The sequence below is a fragment of the Bufo gargarizans genome, chromosome 4 (genome assembly GCF_014858855.1).
Source record: "Bufo gargarizans isolate SCDJY-AF-19 chromosome 4, ASM1485885v1, whole genome shotgun sequence".
Classification (NCBI taxonomy): domain Eukaryota; kingdom Metazoa; phylum Chordata; class Amphibia; order Anura; family Bufonidae; genus Bufo; species Bufo gargarizans.
In genome coordinates this window covers 240,943,274-240,970,665 of record NC_058083.1, presented here as the reverse complement: position 1 = coordinate 240,970,665, position 27,392 = coordinate 240,943,274, and the positions used below count along the sequence as shown (strand labels likewise).

Sequence of the window (27,392 nt, the reverse complement as noted above, 5' to 3'; positions counted from 1 at the left end):
TCATGTATCACAACACACCCACCCATAAAAACAAATTAAACAAAGACAGCAAGATCATTCTTATCATTAAGTCCTAATGGATCCATAGCACAGGTTCTGATAATCCAAGCTGCTTGCCTCTGCAGGAGGAGACGCTTCCTATCCCCTCCTCTTACTGGCATGTGAACCACGTCTAGTCCTGCACACTTCAGGACGTGTTTGTCACATCCGTGTTCTTCATGTGCATGGTTGATCAAACGTGTGGCTCCTAATCCTGTATCAATAGACTTTTTGTGTTCCCTGAATCGATATATAGGGGTCTGAAGGTTTTGCCAATGTAGAATTTTTCACACGGGCAAAAAATCGCATACACCACATATTGCGTTTTACATTATATAAAGCTTTTAAAAGAATGCTGTACCCCCCTCCCCCTATTATCAGGAATTTGGACTTTGAAGAAAAAAATGTGTTTACAATTGATAATCCGTTTGTACAATACATTAGGTTATTTCTTAGATACATCGATGACGTGTTTATAATCTGGACAGGGACAGAGGAGCAGTTTGGTTAATTTGTGGAGTTTTTAAATACCACCAATGACATATATATGAGGTTCACTAGTCAGATACATCGCAGTGAATTGAATTTCTTGGATGTCAAAAATAAGCGCTAAAGATGGTGATATTTGCACCAGTGTGTTTAGGAAATTGACCTCCAGGAATTCCTTACTGCGGTTTGACAGTTTTCATCTGCTCCATGTCAAAAAGGAAGTTCCTCATGGACAATTCCTCCGTTTGAGAAGAATTGGGTCAGATGAGAAGAATTTTAAAAAGCAATGTATATATCTTAAGTCTCATTTTCTACAGAGGGGTTACCCTGAGGTTGTCATTGATACAGCTTATCAGAGGGTAATTAGATTCAAGCAAAGTGACTGTGGCAAGAAAAAGAGAAGAACTATACAGCTTAATCCCTTTATTAAGAAAGCCATCCTGAATAACTGGCAGATGCTGGTGCAGGATGATTCTCTTAAGGCTAAAACTATGATGAACCCCATCATTAGCTTTAGGAGGAGTGGGACTATAGGGAATGCCATTGTCAGGAGTAACATACATATTGATGACGTTGACTGGTTAGGAAAATGTGTCCCTAATGGCAATTTCACATGTGGAAAGTGTTCCATGTGCAGATTCATGTATAAATCAAAATTCCTGATAATAGGGGGGTACAGCATTCTGTTAAAAGCTTTATATCATGTAAAACTCATTATGTGGTGCATGCGATTTCTTTGCCCATGTGGAAAATTCTACATCGGCAAAACATTCAGACCCCAATATATCAGATTTAGGGAGCACAAAAAGTCTATTGATACAGGAGTAGGAGCCACAGGTGTAATCAACCATGTACATGAAGAACACTGAGGTGACAAACACGTCCTGAAGTGTGCAGGACTAGACGTGATAGGAGGGGATAGGAAGAGTCTCCTCCTGCAGAGAGAAGCGGCTTGGATTTTCAGAACCAGTGCTATGGGTCCATTAGGACTTAATGATAAGAATGATCTTGCTGTCTTTGTTTAATTTGTTTTTATGGGTGGGTGTGTTGTGATACATGATCCTATATTCAATTGAGGATTTGTGTTAGTTTTTAATGGTCATGGTAATTACTCACCTGTGATGGTCATGTGACCGGGGTAGAGGGAGCGAGGTATATCTCACCCCCACATCGGATCATTGTAGGCTTGGCAAAGCGCGATAAGCGTGTAACGGCTGTTGCCTGACCCTTTGTGTAGTGCCTGTGTCAGACCTTTGAAATAATCAATAAAGCTGCGGAGTGTATACTATGGTGAGTGCCGCTAATAATTTTTCTTTTTCATTCTGTGTCGATCCAGTTGAACCTAATAATTTTTCTTACCTGAAGTTCCTACAAGAGTCCGTGGAGCAGAGCAACACTGATTATCGCAATTTGTCTCGTGCTTCCAAGGGTCTATTAGATGGCATACACACCTGGCAGTGCCTGCTGAGATTTTCTTTATGGTTTATACAAGTTACCTTCTGTATCTGTCGAGTTTAAGTCCTCAAGCACATGGCCATAATATAAATATTCAGAACCTACTATGAGCGCATATTGTGCCACATTTATTAATCTAATAACACTGATTGTATAAAAAGAGTCTGAAAAAGTTGTGGCTGGCACAGGTTGCACCAAAAAAAAAATTACTTTATATTTAACTCTCACCAAAAGCTGATAAAGTAAGTTTGGCAATCCAGGTGCATCGCTTGGAAATCTTGGGTTCATAGTATGTATAGATCTGGCACTGCACAAGTCCTTTATAAGAGCTTTATTTCATAATTTGAAAAGCACATATATGAAATAAGTTGATGCATCAGGGTCTATACCAATCCTTAGCCATAGCCACTAATAGTGATGGACAAACATCGTCCGGGATGATTCGCGAACACGATCGCGTAAACGAGATCAAATTTCCACGAACCGCAAGTTCGCGGCGGGCCGCATTCACTTTAATGGCAGGCGAGCCTAAAAACCTTCAGGTCATATTTGCAGCAAACAAATACTTACTAGAAGTGCACAAATAGTCCCACAACATGGACAGTGACATACTAGAGGGGGATCAATGACAAAAATTCCCACAAAAAATATGTATTTTAATCATGGGCCATTTTTATGTCTCTTAAAGGGAAATTCTCAAAAATGTGCCCTGCCGGAGCCTAGTGAGATGTTATTTTAGGCCACGGGAGTACAGGCCTTAAAATTAGGCATTCATCTGACATAAAGGAAATTGTGATTATGTGGCTCGAGGTACATTATGCAGTCACTGAATAACAATTTTACTGTAGCCTACTGGAGTACAGGCCACAAACATTAGGCGTTCACGGTACAGAAAACATCAACTGATTATGTGGCTGGAGGTATATTGGATATCAATTTTACTGCAAGCCAGTACAAATACATGTCAAATACATATGTTTAAAAAACTAAAAATATCAAATTGGATTAAAAACATGACTAACAAAATCTTGAATAAACCCCAAATGATATTAGGTGAAATTCGATAACACGTGGTCGTCACAGGTGTTGAATTCCTCCGAGGACCCAACAATTAGGCAGCATTCACCATACAGAAAAGATCAAGTGATTATGTGGCTGGAGGTATATTAGACGGTCATTGGATATCAATTTTACTGCAGGCCAGTGGAGTACAGGCTCCGAACATTAGGCATTCACCGGAGAGAAAACATCAAATGTTTATGTGGCTGGAGGAATATTAGATGGTCATTGGATATCAAATTTTACTGCAGGACAGTAGAGTACAAGCCCTAAACAGTAGGCATTCACTGGAGAAAAAAGATTAAGTGGTTATGTGGCTGGAGGTACAGTATATTAGATGGTCATCGGATATCAATTTTACTGCAGGCCAGTGGAGTACAGGCCCCAAACATAAGGCATACACCGGACAGAAAAGATCAAGTGCTTATGTGGCTGGAGGTATATTAGCCGGTCTTTGGATAGCAATTTTACTGTAGGCCAGTACAAATACATGTCAAATACATATGTTTAAAAGAACTAAAAATATAAAATTGAATTAAAAACATGGCTAACAAAATCCCCCCTCTTGAATTAACCCCAAATGATAATAGGTGAAATTCGATAACACGTGGTCGTCATAGGTGTTGAATTCCTCCGAGGCCTCAACAATTAGGCATTCACCATACAGAAAACATCAAGTGCTTATGTGGCTGGAGGTATATTAGACAGTCATTGGATACCAATTTTACTGCCTGCCAGGGGAGTACAGGTTCCAAACATTAGGCATTCGCCGGACAGAAAAGCCCTTTTATGCCACTGTATTTTCATAAGACAGGGACCATTCTTTGTTCTGGTTGGTGAAGGATATGTGTAGGCTGGCATGAGGAAATTCAATGAAACGTGGTCATCATAGGTGTTGAATTCCTTCGAGATCTATGCTTCATTCATTTTTAGAAATGTGAGGTAGTCCACACTGTCGTGAGCTAGGCGAGTGCCCTTATCGGTCACTATTCCCCTTGCTGCGTTGAACGTCCTTTTAGACAGGACACTGGACGAGGGGCAAGCCAAGAGTTCCATAGCAAATTGTGCCAGCTCATACCACAGGTCAAGCCTGCACACCCAGTAGTCCAGGGGTTTCTTGCTTCTCAGAGCGTCCACATCGGCCGCTAACCCGATGTAGTTGGACACCTCGATCTAGGCATTCCTTGAGGGTGGATCCGGAGGGCATCTGTCGATAAGTTGGCTGCAAGAATGATCTCATATCCGAAGTGACCAACACATCTTCACACCGCCCTCTTCTTGCATGTACGGTAGGATTGGTACCCACAACTGTTTATCTGTGGGTGGAAATTCCACTGCCAGCGCCCGCAACAGCAGAATGCAGCATCTCTCGCAGCAAGGCCTGAAAATTCTGCATTCTGACAGCTCTCTGTGATGCTGGTAACATGTCCGCCATTTTGAGTTTGTACCGGGGGTCTAAGTACGTTGCCACCCAGGACTGGTCCTTGCCCTTTATGCTTTTCATTATACGGGAGTCCCTCTTTAAACAATAGAGCATGAAGGCCCCCATTTGCACTAAATTGGAAGCGGTGAAGAGCCCTGGCTCCTGCTCATCACCTAATGTCATCCTCTGTCTCCTCCCCCCATTCACGAACAACAACAGGGATCCCCGGAAAGTTTAAAGCCTGCTCTCCTTGCTCCTCCTCCTTCTCCTCCCCTCAGGCACCATCCTCCTCTGACTCCTCTTCATACTCCTGCTGACTAGTCTCAGATGGAGTAGCCCCCTTGGGATTTCATTCAGCATTGCGACTTCCTCATCTTCCAGCTCCTGCTCCTCGATGGCTTGATCAATGACACAACGCAATGCATGCTCCATAAAGAAGGTGTAAGGCATGATGTCACTGATGGCGCCCTGGCTGCGGCTGACAGTTTGGTGATATCTAATCAAATAGCCGCAGAAGTCTGCATGCGTCGTGCATGGGCAGCCACTGGCGCGGTGAAAAGAAACCAAGCTCCCCAGAACCTGTCCTGCTGCAGATTTTGTACAGGTAGTCATTAACGGCACGTTACTGCTGGAGCAGCCTATCAAGCATATACAAAGTGGAGTTCCAGCGCGTCGGGCAGTAACGAAGTCAGACGTCCAACAGACAGATGGTGTCGCAGCTGAACGTTAGCAAGGTGAGCCATTTCCTGGCCTGCCGCAAAACGCCCTGGACCCCGGGGTATTTAGCAACGAATCACTGCATGACTAAGTTCAGGATGTGTGCCATGCATGGCACTTGTGTCATTTTGCCCTGTTTCAGCGTGCTCAGCAGATTGGCACCGTTGTCGCACACCACTTTAACAACTGTCAAATTGAGCGGGGTTAGCAACTGTCACGATCAGTGTGGGGGAAAACACTACACTGAACACAGAAGAGAAGGGGAACAGTAACTGAGCCTGGAAACTAGGGAAGAAACAGGTAACCTCCTAGACAACCCTAATCCGAGCCCTGAATACCTATTAATATGAATAGACCTTGAAGGTAGGAATATTCATAAGCAGGATACTTAGGCCCTGATTTCCCTATGAGGCTCTGAAATAAGTATAGGACCATAAACAACCCATTCCTCCCCAGATGGAGGAATGGAAGTCTCAGTCTCACGAACACCAGAGAGGATCTCACACCAGCTCAGCCAAACACAAAAGAAGCTATCAACCGTATAGTCAGAAGGGTCGGGTAAGACTATAAAGGGTAGAAGTGATGATCACTGCGAAACAGCTGAGAAAAGGGAAGTGGTCATTAACCTTATCAACAATGATTCAAGAGAAATTAAGGAGGCTGTTAGATTCCACCAAGCTCAGCCAATCTCCTTGATTTCCTGACATCAGTGTTTGCTAGACCACGTGTCTGTGGTCTGATATAGCTCTGGGATACCCTTATGGGAGAATTATTTCCTTCTGGGGACCTTCCATTGCAGTGTGCCAATGGCCACAAATTTTCGAAAGGCCTCCGAGTCCACCAGTTAATATGGCAGTAGTTGGCTGGCTAGCAGTTCCAACAAGCCAGCGGTCAGCCATTGGGCAAGAGGGTTATCCGGCGTCATCAACTTTTTACATTCGAACATTTGGTCCACGGAAGCCTGCCTTTTGCTAGATGAACGCGACGACGGCATGGTGGAAGGTGGAGTGGAGGACAAATTTGAGGAGAGAGGAGAAGGAGAAGAGGCAGGATGTGGAGAGCCAGTAGTGTGGCTTTGTGGTTTCTGATGGTGTTGCTCCCACTGGGCTCGTGACGGGAGGCCAGGAGCCTTCTTAATGCTGTCGTCCCTAGGTGAGTGTTGGGCTTACCGCGACTTATGTGTTGACAGCACAGGCTGCAGATGGCAACACTATTGTCAGCAGCGGACACGTTAAAAAAAGCCCACACTGCGGAGCCATGTGCCGGCGTCCTGGGATTGCCAGATGTATCTGTGCATGGTGGATGGCTCGCTCCAGATACATTTGCAGTCTGCTTTTTGCCTCCTGTGCACTGCGAGTTCTGCCTGCTTCTCCTCCTTCTCCTCCTTCTCCTCCCTATCTGCTGCTCTGTCTCTCCTTCTGAACTCCCCTCCTCTTCCTCAATTGTTGGCACCCACGTGACATTCATCGACATGTCATCATCGTCACCTTCACCACCACTGACATTAGAGATCTCGGAGTAGCTAGCAACAGCGGGGATCTCCGACCTTGGGCTGATTTGGGTACTGCCGGTATATCAATCCCCTCTATCAGTATTTTGGGGTATTTAGAACCCCTTAATGAGTATTTGCTGGGAGCTGGTATATCAAACCAATTAATCAATAGTTGGTGGAATCCAGTGTATCACAGGCCTCAATCAATATTTGGTGGAAGCTGGTATATCAATTCCCATCTATCAGTATTTGTGAAAGCAGGTATATAAACCCCTTAATGGGTATTTGCTGGAGGCCGGTAAATCAAACCCCTTAATCAATATTTGGTAAAAGCCGGTGTATCGCAGGCCTCAATCAATATTTGGTGGAAGTCGGTATATCAGTCCCCTCTATCAGTATTTTGTGAAAACAGGTATATAGAACCCTTTAATGAGTATTTGCTGGATATTTGGTGGAAGCTGGTGTATCATAGGCCTCAATCAATATTTGGTGGAAGCTGGTATATCTATCCCCTCTTTCAGTATTTTGTGGAAACAGGTGTATCGCACCCCTCAATCAATATTTTGTGGAAGCTGGTGTATTACACCCCTCAACCAGTATTTTGTGGAAGCAGGTATATCAAACCCCTTAATCAGTATTTTGTGGAAGCAGGTATATCACACCCCTCAATCAGTTTGAGTTTAAGGCTAAATGCCAACATGTTATTAAAAAGGGATACAACATAACAGTTGTAAAGAAAGGCATACAGACAGTATATCGCTCAGAGTTGATAAAAGGGTATAAAACAAGACACACATGACATTTCACAGCCATTACAGACACACAATCACAGCACCCTGATATCAGGTTAGAAGTGAATAGTCACTGCTCATCCATTAAAATCAAACTTCAATATACTAATGGGCTAGCCTAATGTCATCACACATAAGCAACATACTGCAAAGCAATGACATTAATAATAAAGTACTTTAGAGTTAGTCATAATATCAAATATGTCACTGTATATTTATTGAAAAAAAGGGCATCATTTAACAAAATTGGTCAGTTAGTTAGCTGCTAATTAGGCTCTAGCTATGGTTTTCCAAGCAACAACTTGATTGTTATGGTTAGAGATGAGCAAAGTTTTCAAAAATTCTATTCGGATACTTCGGCAAATTGCTTGAAAAATTTGCTCTGTTCCAAATTAATTTGTCACGAAGCACGTTAAATCAGCTATATCCTAGCCTGCAGGGAGACTATCTCAGTGTACATCACTGTGCATTGCAGCAACATCCACAGCAATATGGAAAATTCCTTGAATTAAGTTTAGCCTGTAAGAGATGGAGATATCTCAGGGTATTTATTATTATTGTTTTTTCAGTCTAATTGGCTTTTGTGTATGTTTGCACCACATGCTTGCCATCTTCCCCTTTTTTCTTGTCCCTTTTTTCCTTTTTCTTTTATATAATATATTACAAGAGTATTCATTTAGCATTGCGATCACTGACTTAAGTGATTGATCGATTGATTATGTCTTCAGTTGTAACTTTTCATTTTTGTATACATATTGTTACTATGGCAACGTGACGTCACCACGTCTGAACGCCGGTCATGGCGCTCTATTTAAATTCCTTTGTAACTCAGTATCATTATGCTTGACAAAGGCTCACTGTTGAGCCGAAACACGTGCTGCTCTGAGTAATGCTGTATCCATGCTTTGAATAAAGCCAACAAATTCGTCAAAGAGTGAGTGCAGGTCGTTTTTCTGAATATAATATCCACAGCTAGTGGTAGAGCTTTCTGGCAGTGAAACAGTTACTGTGCGTCAGTATTATAGGCAGGTAACAGGTGTCCCTATAAGGCCTAGTTCACACAAACGTTTTTTTTTGCGAGTGTACGGGCCGTTTTTTTGTGTTCCGTATACGGTCCATATACGGAACCATTTATATCAGTGGTTCCGCAAAAAAAACGGAATGTGTCCCGTATGCATTCCGTTTCTATATTTCCGTTTTTCCGTTCCGTTGAAGGATAGAACATGTCCTATATTTGGCCGCAAATCACGTTCTGTGGCTCCATTAAAGTGAATAGGTCCGCAAAAAAAAACACATACGGAAATGCATCCGTATGTCTTTCGTTTCCGTTCCGTTTTTTCTGAACCATCTATTGAAAATGTTTCAATAGATGGTTCAGAAAAAAACGGAACAGATACAGAAGACATACGGATGCATTTCCGTATGTGTTCCGTTTTTTTGTGGAGCCATTGACTTGAATGGAGCCACGGAATGTGATTTGCGGGCAATAATAGGACATGTTCTATCTTTAAACTGAACGGAAAAACGGAAATATGGAAACGGAATGCATACGGAGTACATTCAGTTTTTTTTGCGGAACCATTGAAATGAATAGTTCCGTATACGGACCACACAAAAAACGGCCCGTACACTCGCAAAAAAAACGTTTGTGGGAACTAGGCCTAAGGCTGAGTTCACACTTCAGTTATTTGGTCAGTTACAGGTCAAAAACACAGAACAGGTGCAGATCTTTTCATGTTACCTTATCTGAGAGTAGGATTGGCTCCTGATTTTGGCTCATCATACACTAACTGCTGGAACTAACTGACCAAATAATTGAAGTGTGAACACAGTCTTACAGGTCAATGTTAACATCAGGTATAATGTACTTAACCATGCAGTGGTCCAAAATTCTACAATAGAGTGAAAGAACTCTCATTTTACACCGTCTGCTGATTCCACATAGATTGCTAGATAACCTTTTCTGCTGGCCAATGATACAAGTAGAGGCCCCATGACAGATTGGGAGTCAGCAGTAAGTTTGTGCTGACGTCAGTGTTTATTTTCTCATTTTTCTGATCCATCAGAACAACTTCCCAAAACATGTATCCTGTCTTTTGTGCATCCACCTAAACACGGTCAGTATTTGGTCAGTAATTGATCAGTATTGGTAAGGGAAAAGCAGGAGTGGGTCCAAAACAGATATGAAACGTGATGGAAATATTTGCATGTCTTCTGTGTTTTGGACCCACTCCTGCTTTTGGACCCAGTCATAATCACATCATGATGCAAAATACTGACCATGTGATAGATGTCTTATGGTTGCTCCAAAGACAGGATCTGTTGTGTTTTTCATTTTTTGGTTCCTCTGACAAATCAGAAGAAGGGTAAAATAAATGGTGATGTCAACAAGTCCAAACAGGGACACTAGCAGCCCCGTCACAGAGTGGTGAGAATGAAAACAGCAAGATGAGTCAACATAGTGACCCAGTCGCAGAGTGGTAAGGGTGGCAGCAGCAAGAGGAGTCAACATAGAGGCCCAGTCACAGAGTGGTAAGGTGGCAGCAGCATGAGGAGTCAACATAGTGGTCCCATCACAGAGTAGTGAGGATGGCAACAGCATGAGAACATATTAACCCGGTCACAGTGTGGTGAGGGTGGCAACAGCAAGAGGAGTCAACATAGTGGCCCAGGCACAGAGTGGTGAGGGTGGCAACAGCATGAGGAGTCAACATAGTAGCCCAATCACAGAATGGGGAGGTGGGGGGAACAGGAGTGACAATAATAGCACAATATGGTGGCAGTAGGAGAAGATGAGAGCAGAGGCACCAGGTGTGTAGCATCAAGCGGATGGCAGCATCAGTATACTAGCTGAAGCAAGTGGCCAGAAGTAACTGGCCATTTTTCACAATGTTCTGGTGTGGCAGCAAACTGCAGTCAGAACATTACTGCCAGAATTATCTAGTCTGATGCATCAGGCATCGGAGTGTGGAAATCCTGACCCACACCTCATCTTAAAAAGGGTTAATCTCTCTACATTTTGTGTGGAAAGGTAAATTCTCTTTGGTGTAATTATGCAACCCGCCGCACTAAACACCCACTCTGATGCCACTCCCGCCATGCAGGAAAGCACAATTCAAGTTTGGCATGCCATTAGTCCAGGGAATCTTGGATCTGGCGTGACAGGGTGCAGAGTGTTACCACCTGCTGGTTCAAGTTCTGCTCCATGTCCCGCTGCTGCTGGTTGGTTTCTTCAGTTGGTGGGTGAAGAACTGTGCTCATCTGAGACCTGAGACTCGAGTTACTGCTGACTGAGCTACTGCTGCTCCTGCTTCCCCCTATAGCAGTCATGGCAGTGGAGTGTGAGTGCAGATGGTCCCCACAGTCAGACCTTCGTGAGGATGGGAGATGGTGCACATATGCAGCAACCAACAGACAACATAAGATGGGTAGCAGTTGAGTTTATCATCCATCTCAGTAGGTGGAAAAAAGGCCCCCATTTTGGACTGGTAGTGAGCGTCTAACAGCCAGTAGATGGAGAGCCAGTAGTCATCTCATTGAATGGTGATAATGTGTCACTACGCAAGCAACTCAGCATGCATCTGGCCATTTGTGCAAGGGAATTGAAGGAACTTCCTGCCTCCATTTCCACTAAATACTGCGACTGTCTGTTGGGGTCATCTGCCTGATCTTTCTTATCGTCCTGTAGCTCCTCATGCTCCTCCTTCTTCTTCTCTCCTGTCGCTTATGCAGATAAACCACCTATTTCTGTATATATTTATTCTGTATATATTTCCTGTAAGTTAATGTCCTCCTCCTCCTCATCTTCCTCCTACGCCAATTCAGCCCCCAAAGGGCTTGGGTGGCCATGAGATTTAGGTGCCACGGCTGGGTGAGCCAGATTTATCGGCATCTGTCCAGGATGTGAAGGTGTGGAATGACATAATTCATCACGTAGTCCTGGCAACTGACAAATAAAGTGACCTCCTCAAAGGGCATGAGTAAACGGCAGGTATCATGCATGAGCTGCCACTGGCTAGCTTCTAATTTACACAGGAGAGTACCCCTGTCTTCCTGCATCATGAAGAAATCATTCATGGCCCTCCTTTGGTCATATAGTCAGTCCAACATGTGGAGGGTGGAGTTCCAACATGTGGAAACGTCACATATCAGGCGATGTTGGGGAACACTATTCTGCCTTCACAGCTCAAGGAGGGCATATTTTGGCGGTAAGAGTAGCTAAAGTGAATGCACAGTTTCATGGCCATTTTAAAAATTTCTTGCAGTTGAGTGAAAAAATTCAGGAACCGGGTTATAACCATATTAAAGACGTGTGCCACGCAGGGTGCATGAGTCAGCTCTCTTTGATGCAGCGCAGACATAATTTTCTTATTGTTATTGGTGACCATGGTTCCGATCTTCAGTTTGCAAAGAAACAGGCAGGATTAAATTTATTGGTTGATGACGTGGAGCAGTTCATCCTTGGTGTGACTCTGTTTGCCCAGACTGACCAGGAGCATGACACCGCCGTGCTCTGTATCGGTGGTATGCAGGAGGACCACTCTGAACCGTGCCTAGGCTGAGGACAAGGTGGAAGATGAGGCAGAGGAGGACACTGAAGCCAGAATCACAGCATTAGAGTATGGAGGCGGCATTGCCATCATCTGGCCAAGTTGCTGGTGTGCCTGGGCAGGAACTATTTTTGCGCAGTGGGCCGTAAAGGACATATATTTTCGTTGATTATAGTTACAGCTCCACATGTCGGCGCTGCAATAAACTTTACCAGACACCGACAGGCTCAAGGACTGACCCACCCTCTGCTTATTATATGTGTGCGGGGCTGGTATAGCCTTTTTGGAGAAGCAATGACGGCTTGGGACTCTCCACCTTAGCTCAGCACAAGCTAACAGTTCTCTGAAACATGCACAGTCAACCACATGGAAAAGGAGGGACTGTAGTATGAGCAACTTGGCAAGGAGCCCGTACAGCTTCTGTGCTGTTGGATAAGTGCATGTATACTGTTGTGGCCTTTTGCAATCACCTCGGTGATCGATTGCTTGCAAAACGCATGATGAGGAGGAGGCGCATCAGGACCAGTAGACAATAGGAAGGAAACACAGTTCCCTTCTGCTTAGGGCTGGAGCCCTGACTGCTGGAGAAGGGGTGCGGGTCACTGGGAGATGAATCAAGCTGTACCACTACATTAGTGCCGCGGTTTTCCAAGGACACTTTATGTTGACTCTCCATGTGTTGACGTAGGGCCATGGTGCCAACATGGCACCCTGGCTGCGTTTCACCTTCTGCCTGCAGATCCTACATACGACCACACTGACATCCTCTGACAACTTGATGAAAAATTCCCACATCAGTGAGTATGGCCTTTTACCCCCACCACTGCATGACAACTGCCTGCAGCTGCCTCTTTGAAACTATGTACCGCTAGTTGTGTTCAGACAGGTAGGCTCCAGAGTAACAGACAGTCTACCCTGGGCAGGTTTGGCACCAGATCTCACACTGCAGCCACCCTGTTGGCTCATGGCTATGCTTTACCCTGCTGGCTTGGCCACATGCTGTCACCCTCTCCCCCTGATGATGATGAAACCCCATCTTCACCACGCTCTCACATGTGATCGGATACATCATCTTCCACTACTGTCTGCTCCTCACTTATGGTATGTCACCCTCACCAGTCTCATGGCCGCGTCTCTGCCCACTCTGAACACCTTCTCCCACGCAACCGTTTTCATAGTTACTTGCATGCCTACAGGAGGAAGCAGCGGACCTCTCCTCCAAATCTGGGCTGGCCAGTAGCTGCTGACTGTCCTTAATAATATCTTCCTCACTGAAAAGCGGAACAGAGCTGGCGGCATACATTACTTGCTTGGCAGAAGCAGAAGCAAAGAAAGAGATAGGTTCAGAACAGGTAAGGGTACAGAGCTTGTTCCTGGGCCATACCAACGTGTGGTGTCAGAGGAACCCACCGACTCATGGCTGTGGGAGTCTGATGGCAGTTGAGATGATGTTGAAGACTGAGTCAACCATTCAGGGACAGCTGGATTGCAGGTTAAAGCAGCTACCACCCCCTTTTTCTGAGGAGGATTCTGCAAGCTCCAGCAACATTTTTGCCCGTTACTTCAAAGGTCCCTGGCAACATTCTGTTGGACATACTGTAACACTAACTGTATACAGTATGTAAAATAAGTTATTTAATGTCAATGTGGACAACCTAATAACAGTAGTATTACACAGCTTATTCACTGCATTTTGACAATCAAAGCCTAATGGAATTCCTCATCTATTTAACAAGGCGGACACCCCAATAACAGTAAAATAGCTTATTAACCCAAATTTGAGAATCAAGGCCTAATGGAATTGCTTATCTATGAAACAAGGTGGACACCCCAATAACAGTAATAATAGACAGCTTACAGTAAGATTATACAGTTTATTCATCCCAATTTGAGAATCAAGGCGTAATATAATTGCTTATCTATTAAACAAGGTGGGCATCCCAATAACAGTTACATTACACAGCTTATTCACCTCAATTTGAGAATCAAGGTGTAATAGAATTGTTTATCTATTAAACAATGTGGGCATCCCAATAATAGTTAAATTAAACAGCTTATTCACCCAAATTTGATAATCAAGTCATACCAGAATTGCTTATCTATTAAACAAGGTGGGCATCCCAATAACAGTTAAATTACACTGCCTATTCACCTCAATTTGAGAATTAAGGTGTAATAGAACTGCTTATCTATTAAACAAGGTGGGCATCCCAATAACAGTTAAATTACACAGCTTATTAACCCCAACTTGAGAATGAATGCATAATAGAACTGCTTATCTATTAAATGAGGTGGACACCCCAATAACAGGTGTTATTGGACAGCTTATTTAGCCCAATTTGAGAATCCAGGTGTAATAGAAATGTTTATCTATGAAACAAGGTGGGCACCCCAATTACAGTTAAATTGCACAGCTCATTCACTCCAATTTGAGAATCAAGGCCTAATGGAATTGCTTATCTATTAAGCAAGAAGGAAACTGTTCAATTAGAAAGTTTCAGATTACACAGCCTGCACTGTCCCTGCAGTCTCCATATGCTCTCCCTATGCTCACCCTACAGTGTGCAAAAACGCTCCCTATGATCTCCCTCCCTGCAGTTTTCCTATCCAATATTTCACAATTAAAGGCTTTTTGAATACTATCCATAGCACTTGTCACATCTCTCCCTATGCTCAGACCACAGTGAAATGGTGGAGACCACACAGGAAGAGGATTGTAAAGGGCTGTGATATCACACGGGATGGCCATCTGCTAGCTGGCTAGATGTATGGCATTATGAGTAATATCACATTCACGTATTTCTTACTTTTACTTTGTAACACCCATAGCCACCATTTTAGGAAAATAACAATTAGGTACCACAAAGTAGAGTTGAGCGGACACGTGGATGTTCGGGTTTGGCCGAACTTGAAAAAAAAGTTTGTGTTCGGAACCCGAACTTGACCCGAACTTGAATCCGAACACGAACCCCATTGAAGTCAATGGGGACCCCGAACTTTTGGCCACTAAAATGGTTCTAAAATAGCCCTGAAAAGAGCTAGAGGGCTGCAAAAGGCAGCAAAATGTGCTTAAGAGCATGGCAAATGTGGATAGGGAAATGAATTAAAAAAAACACAAAAAAGACCTTAAAAAAAATTAAAATTAGGAGGAGGAAGCCGAGTAGGAAGAGAAGGCAACAAGAGGCAAAGAATGATGCCCTGCGATCCTTGGCGGCGGAAGGACGTGCGCCAAACAGCTCTCTGCCTGGGGCCCAGCCGCCACTACATTTAGTAAGTGTGCAGTTAGGGAGATATAGCGTCCCTGGCTGTGCTTACTGGTCCACGTATCTGTAGTTAGGTGGACCTTGCCACAGATGGCTTTGCACAGTGTACACTTGATTTTATCCGATACTTGGTTGTGCAGGGAGGGCACGACTCTCCTGGAGAAGTAGTGGCAGCTGGGAATGACGTACTGTGGGACAGCAAGCGACATGAGCTGTTTGAAGCTGTCCGTCTCGACCAGCCTGAATGACAGCATTTCAAAGGCTAGTAGTTTAGAAATTATGGCATTCAGGGCAGGGATCGAGGGTGGCTAGGTGGTAATTTATGCTTTCTCTCCAAGGTTTTTGAGATGGAGAGCTGAACGCTTCCGTGTGACATGGTGGAGATGCTTGGTGACGGAGGTGGTGGTGTTGGTGAAACATCCTCTGTTTGCTGGGCGGCAGGTGCCAATGTTCCTCCAGAGGCGGAGGAAGAGGCAGAGGCAGAAGCAGAAAAGGGAGCAGGAGGGGCCTGAGCCCTTTCTTGGTTTTGAAGGTGCTTACTCCACTGCAGCCTGTGTCTCGCATGTAGATGCCTGGTCATGCAGGTTGTGCTAAAGTTCTGAACGTTAATGCTTCGCTTCAGGCTCTGATGGCACAGCGTGCAAACCACTCGGGTTTTGTCGTCAGCACATTGTGTGAAGAAGTGCCATGCCAGGGAACTCCTTGAAGCTGCCTTTGCTCGGTCCCTGGTGGCGGTGGCCAGTAGCATGCAAACTGTTTTGGCCATGGCTGCTCTGCTTTTTCACCCTGCTCCCTCTTTTGCTACGCTGTTGGCTCGGTCTCACCACTGCCTCTTCCTCCGAACTCTGAAAGTCATATGGGGTCTAGGACCTTATCGTCCCCTGCATTGTCTTCCACCCAGTCTTCCTCCCTGACCTCCTTTTCGGTCTTCACACTGCAGAAAGATGCAGCAGTTGGCACCTGTGTTTCGTCATCAGAGACGTGCTGAGGTGGTATTCCCATGTCCTCATCAGGAAACATAAGTGGTTGTGCGTCAGTGCATTCTATGTCTTCCACCCCTGGGGAAGGGCTAGGTGGATGCCATTGGGAACCCACCCTGCCAGCAGAGTCTTCAAACAGCATACGAGACTGCTGCATGACTTGAGGCTCAGACAGGTTCCCCGGTATGCACGGGGGTTATGTGACAGACTGATGGGCATGGGTTTTCAGGTGCACTTTCTGCAGAAGACTGGGCGGGAGATAATGTGAACCTGCTGGATCCACTGTCGGAAACCCAATCGACTAGCGTACTTGCTCGGGCCTTACCATCCTTAGAACGGCATTAGGCCCGACCAAATATCGCTGTAGATTCTGGCGGCTACTGGGACCTGAGGTAGTAAGTTCAGTAGGTGTAGCTGTGGAAGAACGGCCACGCCCTCTCCCTGCACCAGAGGCTCCACCAACACCACCACCACGACCATGACTGTGTCCCTTATTAGATGTTTGCCTTATAATTAGTGTTCACCAAGCAAAGTAAAAAGTGGTTGAGTCTGTTAAAAATAAGTATCCCACAATAAAAACCCTGACGTAGGGTATTGCACTAAATTTTTATTATTTTTTTACTCTATATGACAGTGGTATTTGTGGCCTCAATTTCACAGAAACTTATGCACCTCTAATCCCAGATGTGCAGTATATCAGAGGGTTTTTTTTAACCCCAGTAAGCAAAAGCCGTATTTGTGGCCTAAATTTCACAGTAACTTATGCAATTCTAATGCCAGATGTGCAGTATATCAGAGTTTTTTTTTTTAACCCTAGTAAGCAAAAGCCATATTTGTGGTCTAAATTTCACAGTAACTTATGCATTAAGTATATAAAACACAGTGTTTTTTTCCACCCCGGTATGCGAAAGCCATATTTCTGGCCTAAAATGAACAGTCCCTTATGCACCTATAATCCTAGATGTGCACTATATGAAACAGATGGTTTTTTTTCACCCCAGTATTAGAAAGACATATTTGTGGCCTAAATTTCACAGTAATGTATGCACCTCTAATCCCAGATGTGCAGTATATCATAAAAAAATTTTTTTATCCCCAGTAAGCAAAAGCCATATTTGTGGCCTAAATTTCACAGTAACATATGCACCTCTAATCCCAGATGTGCAGTATATCAGAGGGTTTTTTTAACCCCAGTAAGCAAAAGCCATATTTGTGGCCTAAATTTCACAGTAATTTATGCATCTCTAATCCCAGATGTGCAGTATATCAGAGTTTTTTTTTAACCCCAGTAAGCAAAAGCCATATTTGTGGCCTAAATTTCACAGTAACATATGCACCTCTAATCCCAGATGTGCAGTATATCAGAGGTGTTTTTTTACCCCAATAAGCAAAAGCCATATTTGTGGCCTAAATTTCACAGTAACTTATGCACCTCTACTCCCAGATGTGCAGTACATCAGAGTTTTTTTTTTAACCCCAGTAAGCAAAAGCTGTATTTGTGGCCTTCATTTCACAGTAACTTATGCACCTATAATCACAGATGTGCAGTATATAAAACACAGTGTGTTTTCCACCCCGGTATGCGAAAGCTGTATTTCTGGCCTAAAATGAACAGTCCCTTATGCACCTATAATCCTAGATGTGCACTGTATGAAACAGAGGTTTTTTTTCACCCAGTATGCCAAACCGTATTTCTGGCCTAAATGTGACACTCACTTATGCACCTATAATCCTAGATGTGCACTATATGAAACAGATGGGTTTTTTTCACCCCAGTATGCCCCAGTATGAGAAAGCCGTATTTGTGTAACACTCACTTATGCACCTATAATCACAGATGTACACTATATGAAACAGAGGTTTTTTTTTTCACCCCAGTATGCCCCAGTATGAGAAAGCTGTATTTCTGGCTTAAATTGAACAGTCACTTATGCAGCGATGATCCTAGATGTGCACTATATGAAACAGAGGGTTTTTTAAACCCCAGTGTCTTAAAGCAGTATTTATGGACTTGCAGACATGCAGATATGCTGTGCTGGTGCACTATCGTTGCATAAAATAGTTTTCAGTAGTAGTTGGCTCAGGTCAGGCTTAAAACAATTGTGCACTGCACCCACAAAACACATTTGCTGTAGATCGCTGAGTAAAGAAGCAGTTCTTCATAAGATTTCTCCCTGATCTCTCCCTCACAGCAGCTGCAGCTTATCCCTACACTAATCCGAGCAGTGTGACGGGCGGCGCTACGTGACTCCAGCTAAAATAGAGGCTGGGTCACATGCTGCAGTTGGCCAATCACAGCCATGCCAATAGTAGGCATGGCTGTGATGGCCTCTTGGGGCAAGTAGTATATCGCTTGTTGATTGGCTGCTTTGCATGGATCGAATTCCACTTTGGATGCTTTGATTCGTTCAACAATAATTATGGGCAAGCCTTTTAATTTTTCTGTGTTATCTCCCTTAGTATAGCGTGATTTTATATACATGTTATTAAAGCCTAAGATTGAATACATTCCCAGATCAGTGTCCAACCTAAACACAGAATCAGAAAACACACAGAGCCTTTACTTAGCACAATAAATTGGTTAATTTTCTATACAGTAAAGTTTTGTAAGGTATAAGCAAAAATCTTACAGGTGGTCCAGGAGGACCTGTGATGCCAGTAACCCCAGGAATTCCCGGCATACCCTAGAAACAAGAACACAAACATTTGCATATAAGATAAAAAGTCACAAATACAACAATTTGTTCTCATTATTTATTTTAAAGCCCATAAACTCCAGGTTGCTGTACATACTTCTGTATCAGGAATGTGCTTGGAATTGGGTCCCTTTCATTTGAAATGCAATTACAATTGTTTAAAGCAATGCATTTGAACAATGCATATGGACTAATAAGTACAGTATATTCACATTAATTATTATTTGTTGAATTCTACTTAGCTAAACCTTGATAGTAATCGTAGACTATTTATTTTACATAAACAAATATTGGTATTTTCTGTTTTGCTGTGGTGATGGGGAAGAGAAATCATCTCAGCTGTCACCTTTAGTTCATTTACAGTTATGCCCCAGGTCCTAAGTGACAGAAAGCACCAACAAGATACCTAGCCCAGAAAGGGTATTAAGATACAGGGCTTGGGCAGACAACTGAATATTTTACCTTGGTCATTAGTGTCCAACCATTTGAAGGCCATGAGACCACTGAAATACTACAGTTCAGGTTGAGTCACACTGAATATTATAGGGGCTCCCTGAGAATTCATCATAATGGCAACCAGCAACCCTTTCTAGAATGTGAATAGTACAGGATGTGTCTCGCTATAGAGGTGCATGGGTGGGGTTGATACGATATGAAAATTTCCCTAATGTTCATTCATGGATATGGTGTTGAAAACAATTTCAAGTTCTAATGATATGACCTGCTGCTAGATCATCAATAGATCATCAATAGTATCTGTAGCTTCCCACAGCTGCTCAAGAACCAGATGCAGCTTTTGGGCCACTAGTTGGGGGACATTACTCCTTCTGAAGGAACCCTACTATAACAGATCCCATGAATAACAGACTGCCTGACTCTAAAGTATAAACTAGCAGATATTATGCCATCACTCTCAATATGAAAGGAGAAAACAGCATCAGAAAGTTTATGGTTAGGAATCAGTTAAAATCATATAAAATACTGTACATTAAATATTCCTGAACTGTCTTATATTAAAAGCATTAATAGTAATTTTGATATTTCAGAGTTGTGGATATATATATAAAACTTATGACAGCACTGACATTTGCTTTTTACTCCAAACATAACTGTAGAGCCAACTGGCTCCTCAACCAGTGCTCAACCAATTCGATGACCACATTGACAAAGACCCCTATAAGGGGCGGAATGTCATTGACATGTGTTGGTAATTAAGAGACACTATTATTCACCTTCATGGATGTTGTCACTCTTTTTTTTTCTCTTTGGTATGGGTCACCATTAGTGTTGAGTGAGCATGCTCGGCCGCACTGCTGTTCGGCTCGAGAATCGCTATGCTCGGCACATCCGAGTGCTCGGCCGAATACTGCGGGTGCTCGAGTACAATTTAATACAATGAAAATCAATGGGAAACCCGAGCATCAAACCAGGCACCCCCTGCTCTGAAGAAGAGAAAGTGTCTGGTTCATTAAAAAGGGTTAGAAATTCATGGAAACCCCATCAAAATGGTTTGGAAACAGCATTAAGAGGATGGCTGGATGCATCTTGGACCCCTATTATCTACGACATACAATAGACAACCACACAAAGGCTATATGCCAAAAGCCAGGTATATGCAAGCCATAAATCTATCTATGAGACAAATGACAAGCTTAGTCAGCTGACCTTACAATGGCAGCCTTGTGCACTATGAGACATTCCAAACCAGCTCTCATCTGACTGAGAGCCAGTTAACCTCTAAGTTACTTCAGATCTGTTGAATGGCTTGGGTAGACCTTTGCACCTAGATCAATATCATTAGGGAGACAAAAAGTTTTCTGATTGTCCTAACATAATATTCAATGATTGCAGTAGTGGAGAAATGAAAAAATGCAGCGGCACTCACCAGTATGATGAAAATCAAGCAGGCACTTTATTCCAACAGGCAGGGGGCAGACAATTCTAGACACGCATGAGAAGAGCGACGGACGTTTCACGTTAGCAAGTGCTTCCTCAGTCACTGCGTCGGTCAATGACCTTTTATATACAGTTTTGTCATGTAAAACTAATTTACATAAACATGGGCATATGGGAAAGACTTGCAAATGAACAGACTCTGCCTTGTTTTTCAGCTAAAAAACTATTTGCATGGAAAATGTGCTATCTACACTACTCATGAACAGCGCCATCTATTGGTTTCATAGTCTTATGACAAGAGTAATCGTCTTGTCATAAGACTATGAAACGAATAGATGACGATGTTCTTCTTGTTGGGGTACTAGTAAGTGGGGCACACTCCTCAACAGAGTCCACACACCATGTAGCACTTAGCCTATAATAGCCTGCGCTAACACTGAGGTGTATATCGGATTGCTGCTATCATTCACACTGCTTCTAGCACTGAGATAATATAAGCTTGCTAAGGTGTATCTTAGGACTACTGCTTGTAATTACTTATGAAAAACGCCATCTATTGGTTTCATAATCTTATGACGACTATGAATCCAATAGATGGTGCTGTTCATGAGTAGTGTAGATCGCAAATATTCTAATCGCAAATTTTGATTGTGAATTTTCCATGCAAAAGGCTACACTAATAATCTTGTCATAAGACTATGAAACCAATAGATAGCGCTGTCTATGACTCATGAACAGCACCATCTATTGGTTTCATAGTTTGACTAGACTATTACTCTTGTCATAAGACTATGAAACCAATAGATGGCACTGTTCACGAGTAGTGTAGATTGCGAATTTTCAATGCAAATGGTTTTTAAGCATGTTTATGCAAAGGAGTTTTTACACGACAAAACTGTATAGAAAGGTTATTGAATATTATGTTAGGACAATCAGAAAACTTTTTGTCTCCCTAATGATATTTATCTAGGTGCGCAGGTCCATCCAAGCCATCCAACAGATCTGAAGTAACTTTGAGCTTTACTGGCTCTCAGTCAGATGAGAGCTGGTTTGGAATGTCTCATAGTGCACAAGGCTGCCATTGTAAGATATGCTGACTAAGCCTATCATCTGTCTCATGGATAGATTGATGGCTTGTTTATACCTGGCTTTTGGCATATAGCCTTTGCGTGGTTGTCTATTGTATGACATAGATAACAGTCCAAGACGCATCCAGCCATCCTCTTAAAGGGATTCTGTCACCAGGTTTGGGGCTGTAGAGATACGGACATGCATGGCTAGATCGCCGCAGCTCCAAGGGGCTGTACTAACCTTCCTTGTGCCCAGCCGTGCCCAGCCGTGCCCACCTGTGAAGGAGCCCAGCACCGCCTATGTTCTCAGAATCGCCTCCTTTCATCGATAGATAGCCATAATCTCGTAATGCGTAAGCTCGCGCATGTGCAATGCCGGTATAGTGTTCCTTCCCTGTGCTGGCATCAGCTTTAGGGAAAGAACTGCACATGCGCGAGCTTGCGCCTCGCGAGATTACGGAAATCTATTCGGGGGACATAGGCGGTGCTGGGCTCCTTCAAAGGCGGGCGTGGCTGGGCACGGCTGGGCCCAAGGAAGGTTAGTACAGCCCCTTGGACACATTCAAGACTCATTTACATATCTATAAAATCCTTTTTTAAAGAAATTAAAACCACACAGCCCTATAGGACACATATATTGCGGACATGCTAGCGGCAATCTAGCCGTGCATGTCCGTATCTCTATAGCCCCAAACCTGGTGACAGAATCCCTTTAATGCTGTTTCCAAACCATTTTGATGGGGTTTCCATCAATTTCTAACCTTTTTTTTGTGAACCAGACACCCTCTTCTCTTCCAAGCAGGGGGTGCCTGGGGTTCTCCTATTGACTTTCATTGTGCTCGGGTGCTCAGTAGAGCACACGAGCATACCGATGTGTTCAGCCAGAGCATCCGAGCACACAAACACTTTGGTGCTCGATCAACACTAGTCACTATAGGCAAAATCATTAGCAGATATTATATTGACAGTTATTTTAATTTCCACCCAATTGCAAACAATAGTTTAATATGCAGATGCATGACACAAACTTTGTTTGGTCTACAAACACCTGTGATTGGAAAAATGCAATTAAATTCTCTACGGTGGTTACAGAACAATTTTGGTATTTCTTCCTTGCTCCATTGGGCCCAATGAGACTAGTTCCTATTTACAGTACAAATTCCTGATGTGCATCGCAGGAAGAATATTTAGATGAAAGAATAAAACATCAATACCTGGTCACCTTTCTCTCCAGACAGGCCAGGAAAGCCACGTTCGCCTTTGATACCCTAGAAAGAAAATCCAACAGCCAAGCAATCATTGTATTTCATTTCAAGCTCTGATAACTGTATTGCTTCAATTGAACTGTACAATTCATTTTTAGTAGCATGCAGAGCTACCAGAGAATCTGCCATACACTATTCATACGCATAAAACCTTTGGACCAAAAATGATTTTTTTCTTAGTTGTATTTTTTTATGAATTCTGCTGTGAAAAACAGCAAATGTCGAAAAATGAGATTTCAGTATGGATTATATTTCATTCACATAAAGATAACATTATATCAATAGTCATCCAATATACTGTAATGCAAATATATATGACCAATCATGAGAGAGGAGGCAAGGAAGGCAAAGTCTTCTGGGTATACATATTCAGAGGTGTACTTGTAATAGGATGAAGCAGTGAGTGATTCATTATTGTCCGGCATTTAAATTAGAATCTGTGGTCTTCAATCTGAGTCAATGTCTAACCTGAGTTGAATACACTGTATGAAATATTTTCATCATGACAAGGTGATCCACAATCTGTTTTCCATTCTACTCACATTTTTCTTTTTATCTCTGTAGAATAAATGTATTGCTACTGAGCTGCAGTGTTATTACATGGCCCCGACAACCTGATTACTTTACAGATGGTGATCACTTCATCTGAATTGATCGCTAAGCTTTTTTTAAGTTTGACATTTCAGACAATCTGATAAATTTGTCTTTATACCTTACAGTGAAATATGTGAGAATGACACCTGGTTAGTACTCAATTTTTCAACTTACCTTTGGCCCTTCTTTGCCAGGGATCCCAGGAGGGCCCCTCAGACCTGGATCACCCTGTTAAGGAAACAAATCATGAATGTATTTGAGGCATTACATAAGGGATTACCATTCTATTTAAGCAAAAGCCATAGCAAATGCCATAGTCCACAGAGAGCTTCCAAAACATCAGAGGGATCTCATTATTAAATAGTGTGTCCACTTGAAAGCAGGTGGACACACTAACTACAAGCCCCTCCTTCAAATTAAATTGACAACATGTGCTAAAAAGCAAGGTTAATTAAAATGGGGTCCACTACACCAAGTGGACTCAATCGGAAACATGACCTGATATTACACTATTGAATTTTTGATCCATGACTTGTGTGTGTTCTCTTCTTTTAATTAACCATGCTTTTTAGCACATGTTGTCAATTTCATTTGAAGGAGGGGCTTGTAGTTATTGTGTCCACCTGCTTTCAAGTGGAGGTGCTATATATCCAACCCCCTCCTCAGTATGTGTATGTCATGAGTAAGGATCGCTACTGTCTCTGATCCTAAACATGTAGACTGGACTGAAACTGGATTTTATCTGCACTGAAAAATAAAGGTATCATTTTATCCGAGCTGGACCTTTTTCTCTTTTTACTCAGGTCTGAGCTCTGGCTGGGCCATTCCAAAACTTTAATCTTCTTCTGGTGAAGCCATTACTTTGTTGATTTGGATGTACGCTTTGGGTTGTTGTCATTCTGAAAGATGAAGTTCCTCTTCATGTTCAGCTTTCTAGCAGAACCCTGAAGGTTTTGTGCCAATATTGGCTGGTATTTGGAACTGTTCATAATTCCCTTTAGCTTAACTAAGGCCTCAGTTCCAGCTGAAGAAAAACAGCCCCAAACCATGATGCTGCCACCACCATGCTTCACTGTGGGTATGGTGTTTTTTTGGTGATGTGCAGTGTTGTTTTTGCGCCAAACATATCTTTTGGAATTATGGACAAAAAGTTCAACCTTGGTTTCATCAGACCATAACACCTTTTCCCACATGCTTTTGGGAGACTTCAGATGTGTTTTTGCAAAATGTAGCCTGGCTTGGATATTTTTCTTCGTAAGAAAAGGCTTTCGTCTTGCCACTTTACCCCATAGCCCAGACATATGAAGAATACGGGAGATTATTGTCACATGTACCACACAGCCAGTACTTGCCAGATATTCCTACAGCTCCTTTAATGTTGCTTTAGGCCTCTTGGTAACATCCCAGACCAGTTTTCTTTTCATCAATTTTGGAGGGATGTCCAGTTTATGGTAATGTCACTGTTGTGCCATATTTTCTCAACTTGATGATGACTGTATTCACTGTGTTCCATGGTATATCTAATGCCTTGGAAATTCTTTTGTACCCTTCTCCTGACTGATACCTTTTAATTATGAGATCCCTCTGATGTTTTGGAAGCTCTCTGTGGACCATGGCTTTTGCTGTAGGATGCGACTAAGAAAATGTCAGGAAAGACAAACTAGAGCAGCTGAACTTTATTTGGGGTGAATCAGAGGCACTTTAAAAGATGGCAGGTGTATGCTGACTCCTATTTAACATGATTTTGAATGTGATTAATTCTGAACACAGCTACATTCCCAGTTATAAGAGGGTGTGCACATTTATGCGACCACATTATTTTAGTTTTCTTCCCTCCACCTAAAAGATTTCAGTTTGTTTTTCAATTGAGTTGTACAGTTTGTAGGTCACATTGAAGGCGGAAAAAGCTCTGAAATGATTTATCTTTGCCTTATTTTTTTTACATCACAGAAACCTGACATTTTAACAGGGGTGTGTAGACTTTTTATATCCACTGTATGTGGAAACAGAACAACAGAATTTAACGCTGATGTGAATCTAGCTTTACCTGATGAACCAAACTGAATTAAAGGGCCCTTTACACTGACCAATTTTGAAGGTGATTGTCAGGAAGGAAGTGTTGCTTCCCAGCATTGCCTGCCTGTAAGGGAAGAAGACTTCTGTATTTACATGCAGCAATCTCCTCCACAGTAAGAGGAGGAGCAATTATTGCTCCTCCACATACAGACTCATTGTGCTGCCGGCAAACAAAGATTTAGGTGCCTACACAAACAATCCATCAGGTAATATGGGGCACTTTTACACAGCTAGATAATTCTTACAAACACTTGTAAGCAATTATCTGGAGTATTCTCAGTGTAAAGGGGGATCTATGGTTATCTAAGTTTGGTGCAGCTGCACTGCAGGCAGGTGGTAAAATGTAGCTATATATTGAGCATTTGCAACTGAAAAAGATAAAACATACATCTGCAGTTTGATCACTAGAAAAAAAAAAAAAAAACTTTCAAAAGTGTCCTTGTTTTATTTATTTTTTACATACCATCAGAATAGCAAAAATAAACCAAAAAACTGATTAGTTAAATAACCTCTTTAGGTCATCTACTGTACATGAATGACAGATGTGGGCACTTTAAAGATTGCACCCACACCAGAGCAGAGCTTGCACCATAGTCGCTGTGTTTTTGTTTCATACAGCAGACACCTGGGGATAATGTCTGCAATCAGAGATAACGCTGATCACAGATATATTTAACCCCCCAGGTGCAGTGGTCAATTGATCCCTCTGAAGGATCCGAGGCTACCACAGAGATAGTTCATATATAGCCCTGCGTAATGTAGTATTGCTGTAATCATACTGACCCCGAAAATGCAGGGACCAGTTCAGTTTTACCATATAGGGAACTCCATAAAAACAAAACTCATAGAACCATGAAGAAATAGCTTTTTTTTTTCAATTCCACCCTATTGCATGCAATATTTAATGGTGCCATTAGAAAGTACAACTTGTTACACAGAAAAACAAATCCTCATATTGCTATGTGAATGGAAAAATAAAAAAAAGAAATGGCTCGGAGAAGGCTGGGAGTAAAGAACGGACACACATACAGTTGCAAGAAAAAGTATGTGAACTCTTTGGAATGATATGGATTTCTGCACAAATTGGTCATAAAATGTGATCTGATCTTCATCTAAGTCACAACAATAGACAATCACAGTCTGCTTAAACTAATAAAACACAAAGAATTAAATGTTACCAAGTTTTTATTGAACACTGGTTGAACTGTTTAAAGCTCCTTTGGCAGCAATAACTTCAACCAAACGTTTCCTGTAGTTGCAGATCAGACGTGCACAACGGTCAGTAGTAATTCTTCACCATTCCTCTTTACAGAACTGTTTCAGTCTGTTGTGAATCTCTTTCTTGAGGTCATGCCACAGCATCTCAATCAAGTTGAGGTAAGGACTCTGACTAGGCCACTCCAGAAGGGGTATTTTCTTCTGTTTAAGCCATTCTGTTGTTGATTTACTTCTATGCTTTGGGTCGTTGTCCTGTTGTAACACCCATCTTCTGTTGAGCTTCAGCTGGTGGACAGATAGCCTTAAGTTCTCCTGCAAA

The 27,392-nt window shown here is 42.7% G+C and overlaps 1 protein-coding gene across 1 annotated transcript in view; it reads right to left on the bottom strand.

Annotated features, from left to right (window-relative positions):
* COL19A1 (collagen type XIX alpha 1 chain) overlaps nt 1-27,392 on the bottom strand; it is a 280,859-nt gene that overhangs the window by 225,994 nt on the left and 27,473 nt on the right. The window contains exons 10-12 of the mRNA XM_044291116.1: nt 23,954-24,007; nt 23,135-23,188; nt 18,889-18,942 (exon numbers count right to left, since the gene is read on the bottom strand). Of these exons, the coding sequence (XP_044147051.1) occupies nt 18,889-18,942; nt 23,135-23,188; nt 23,954-24,007 (162 nt within the window). The remainder of the gene's footprint in view (nt 1-18,888; nt 18,943-23,134; nt 23,189-23,953; nt 24,008-27,392) is intronic.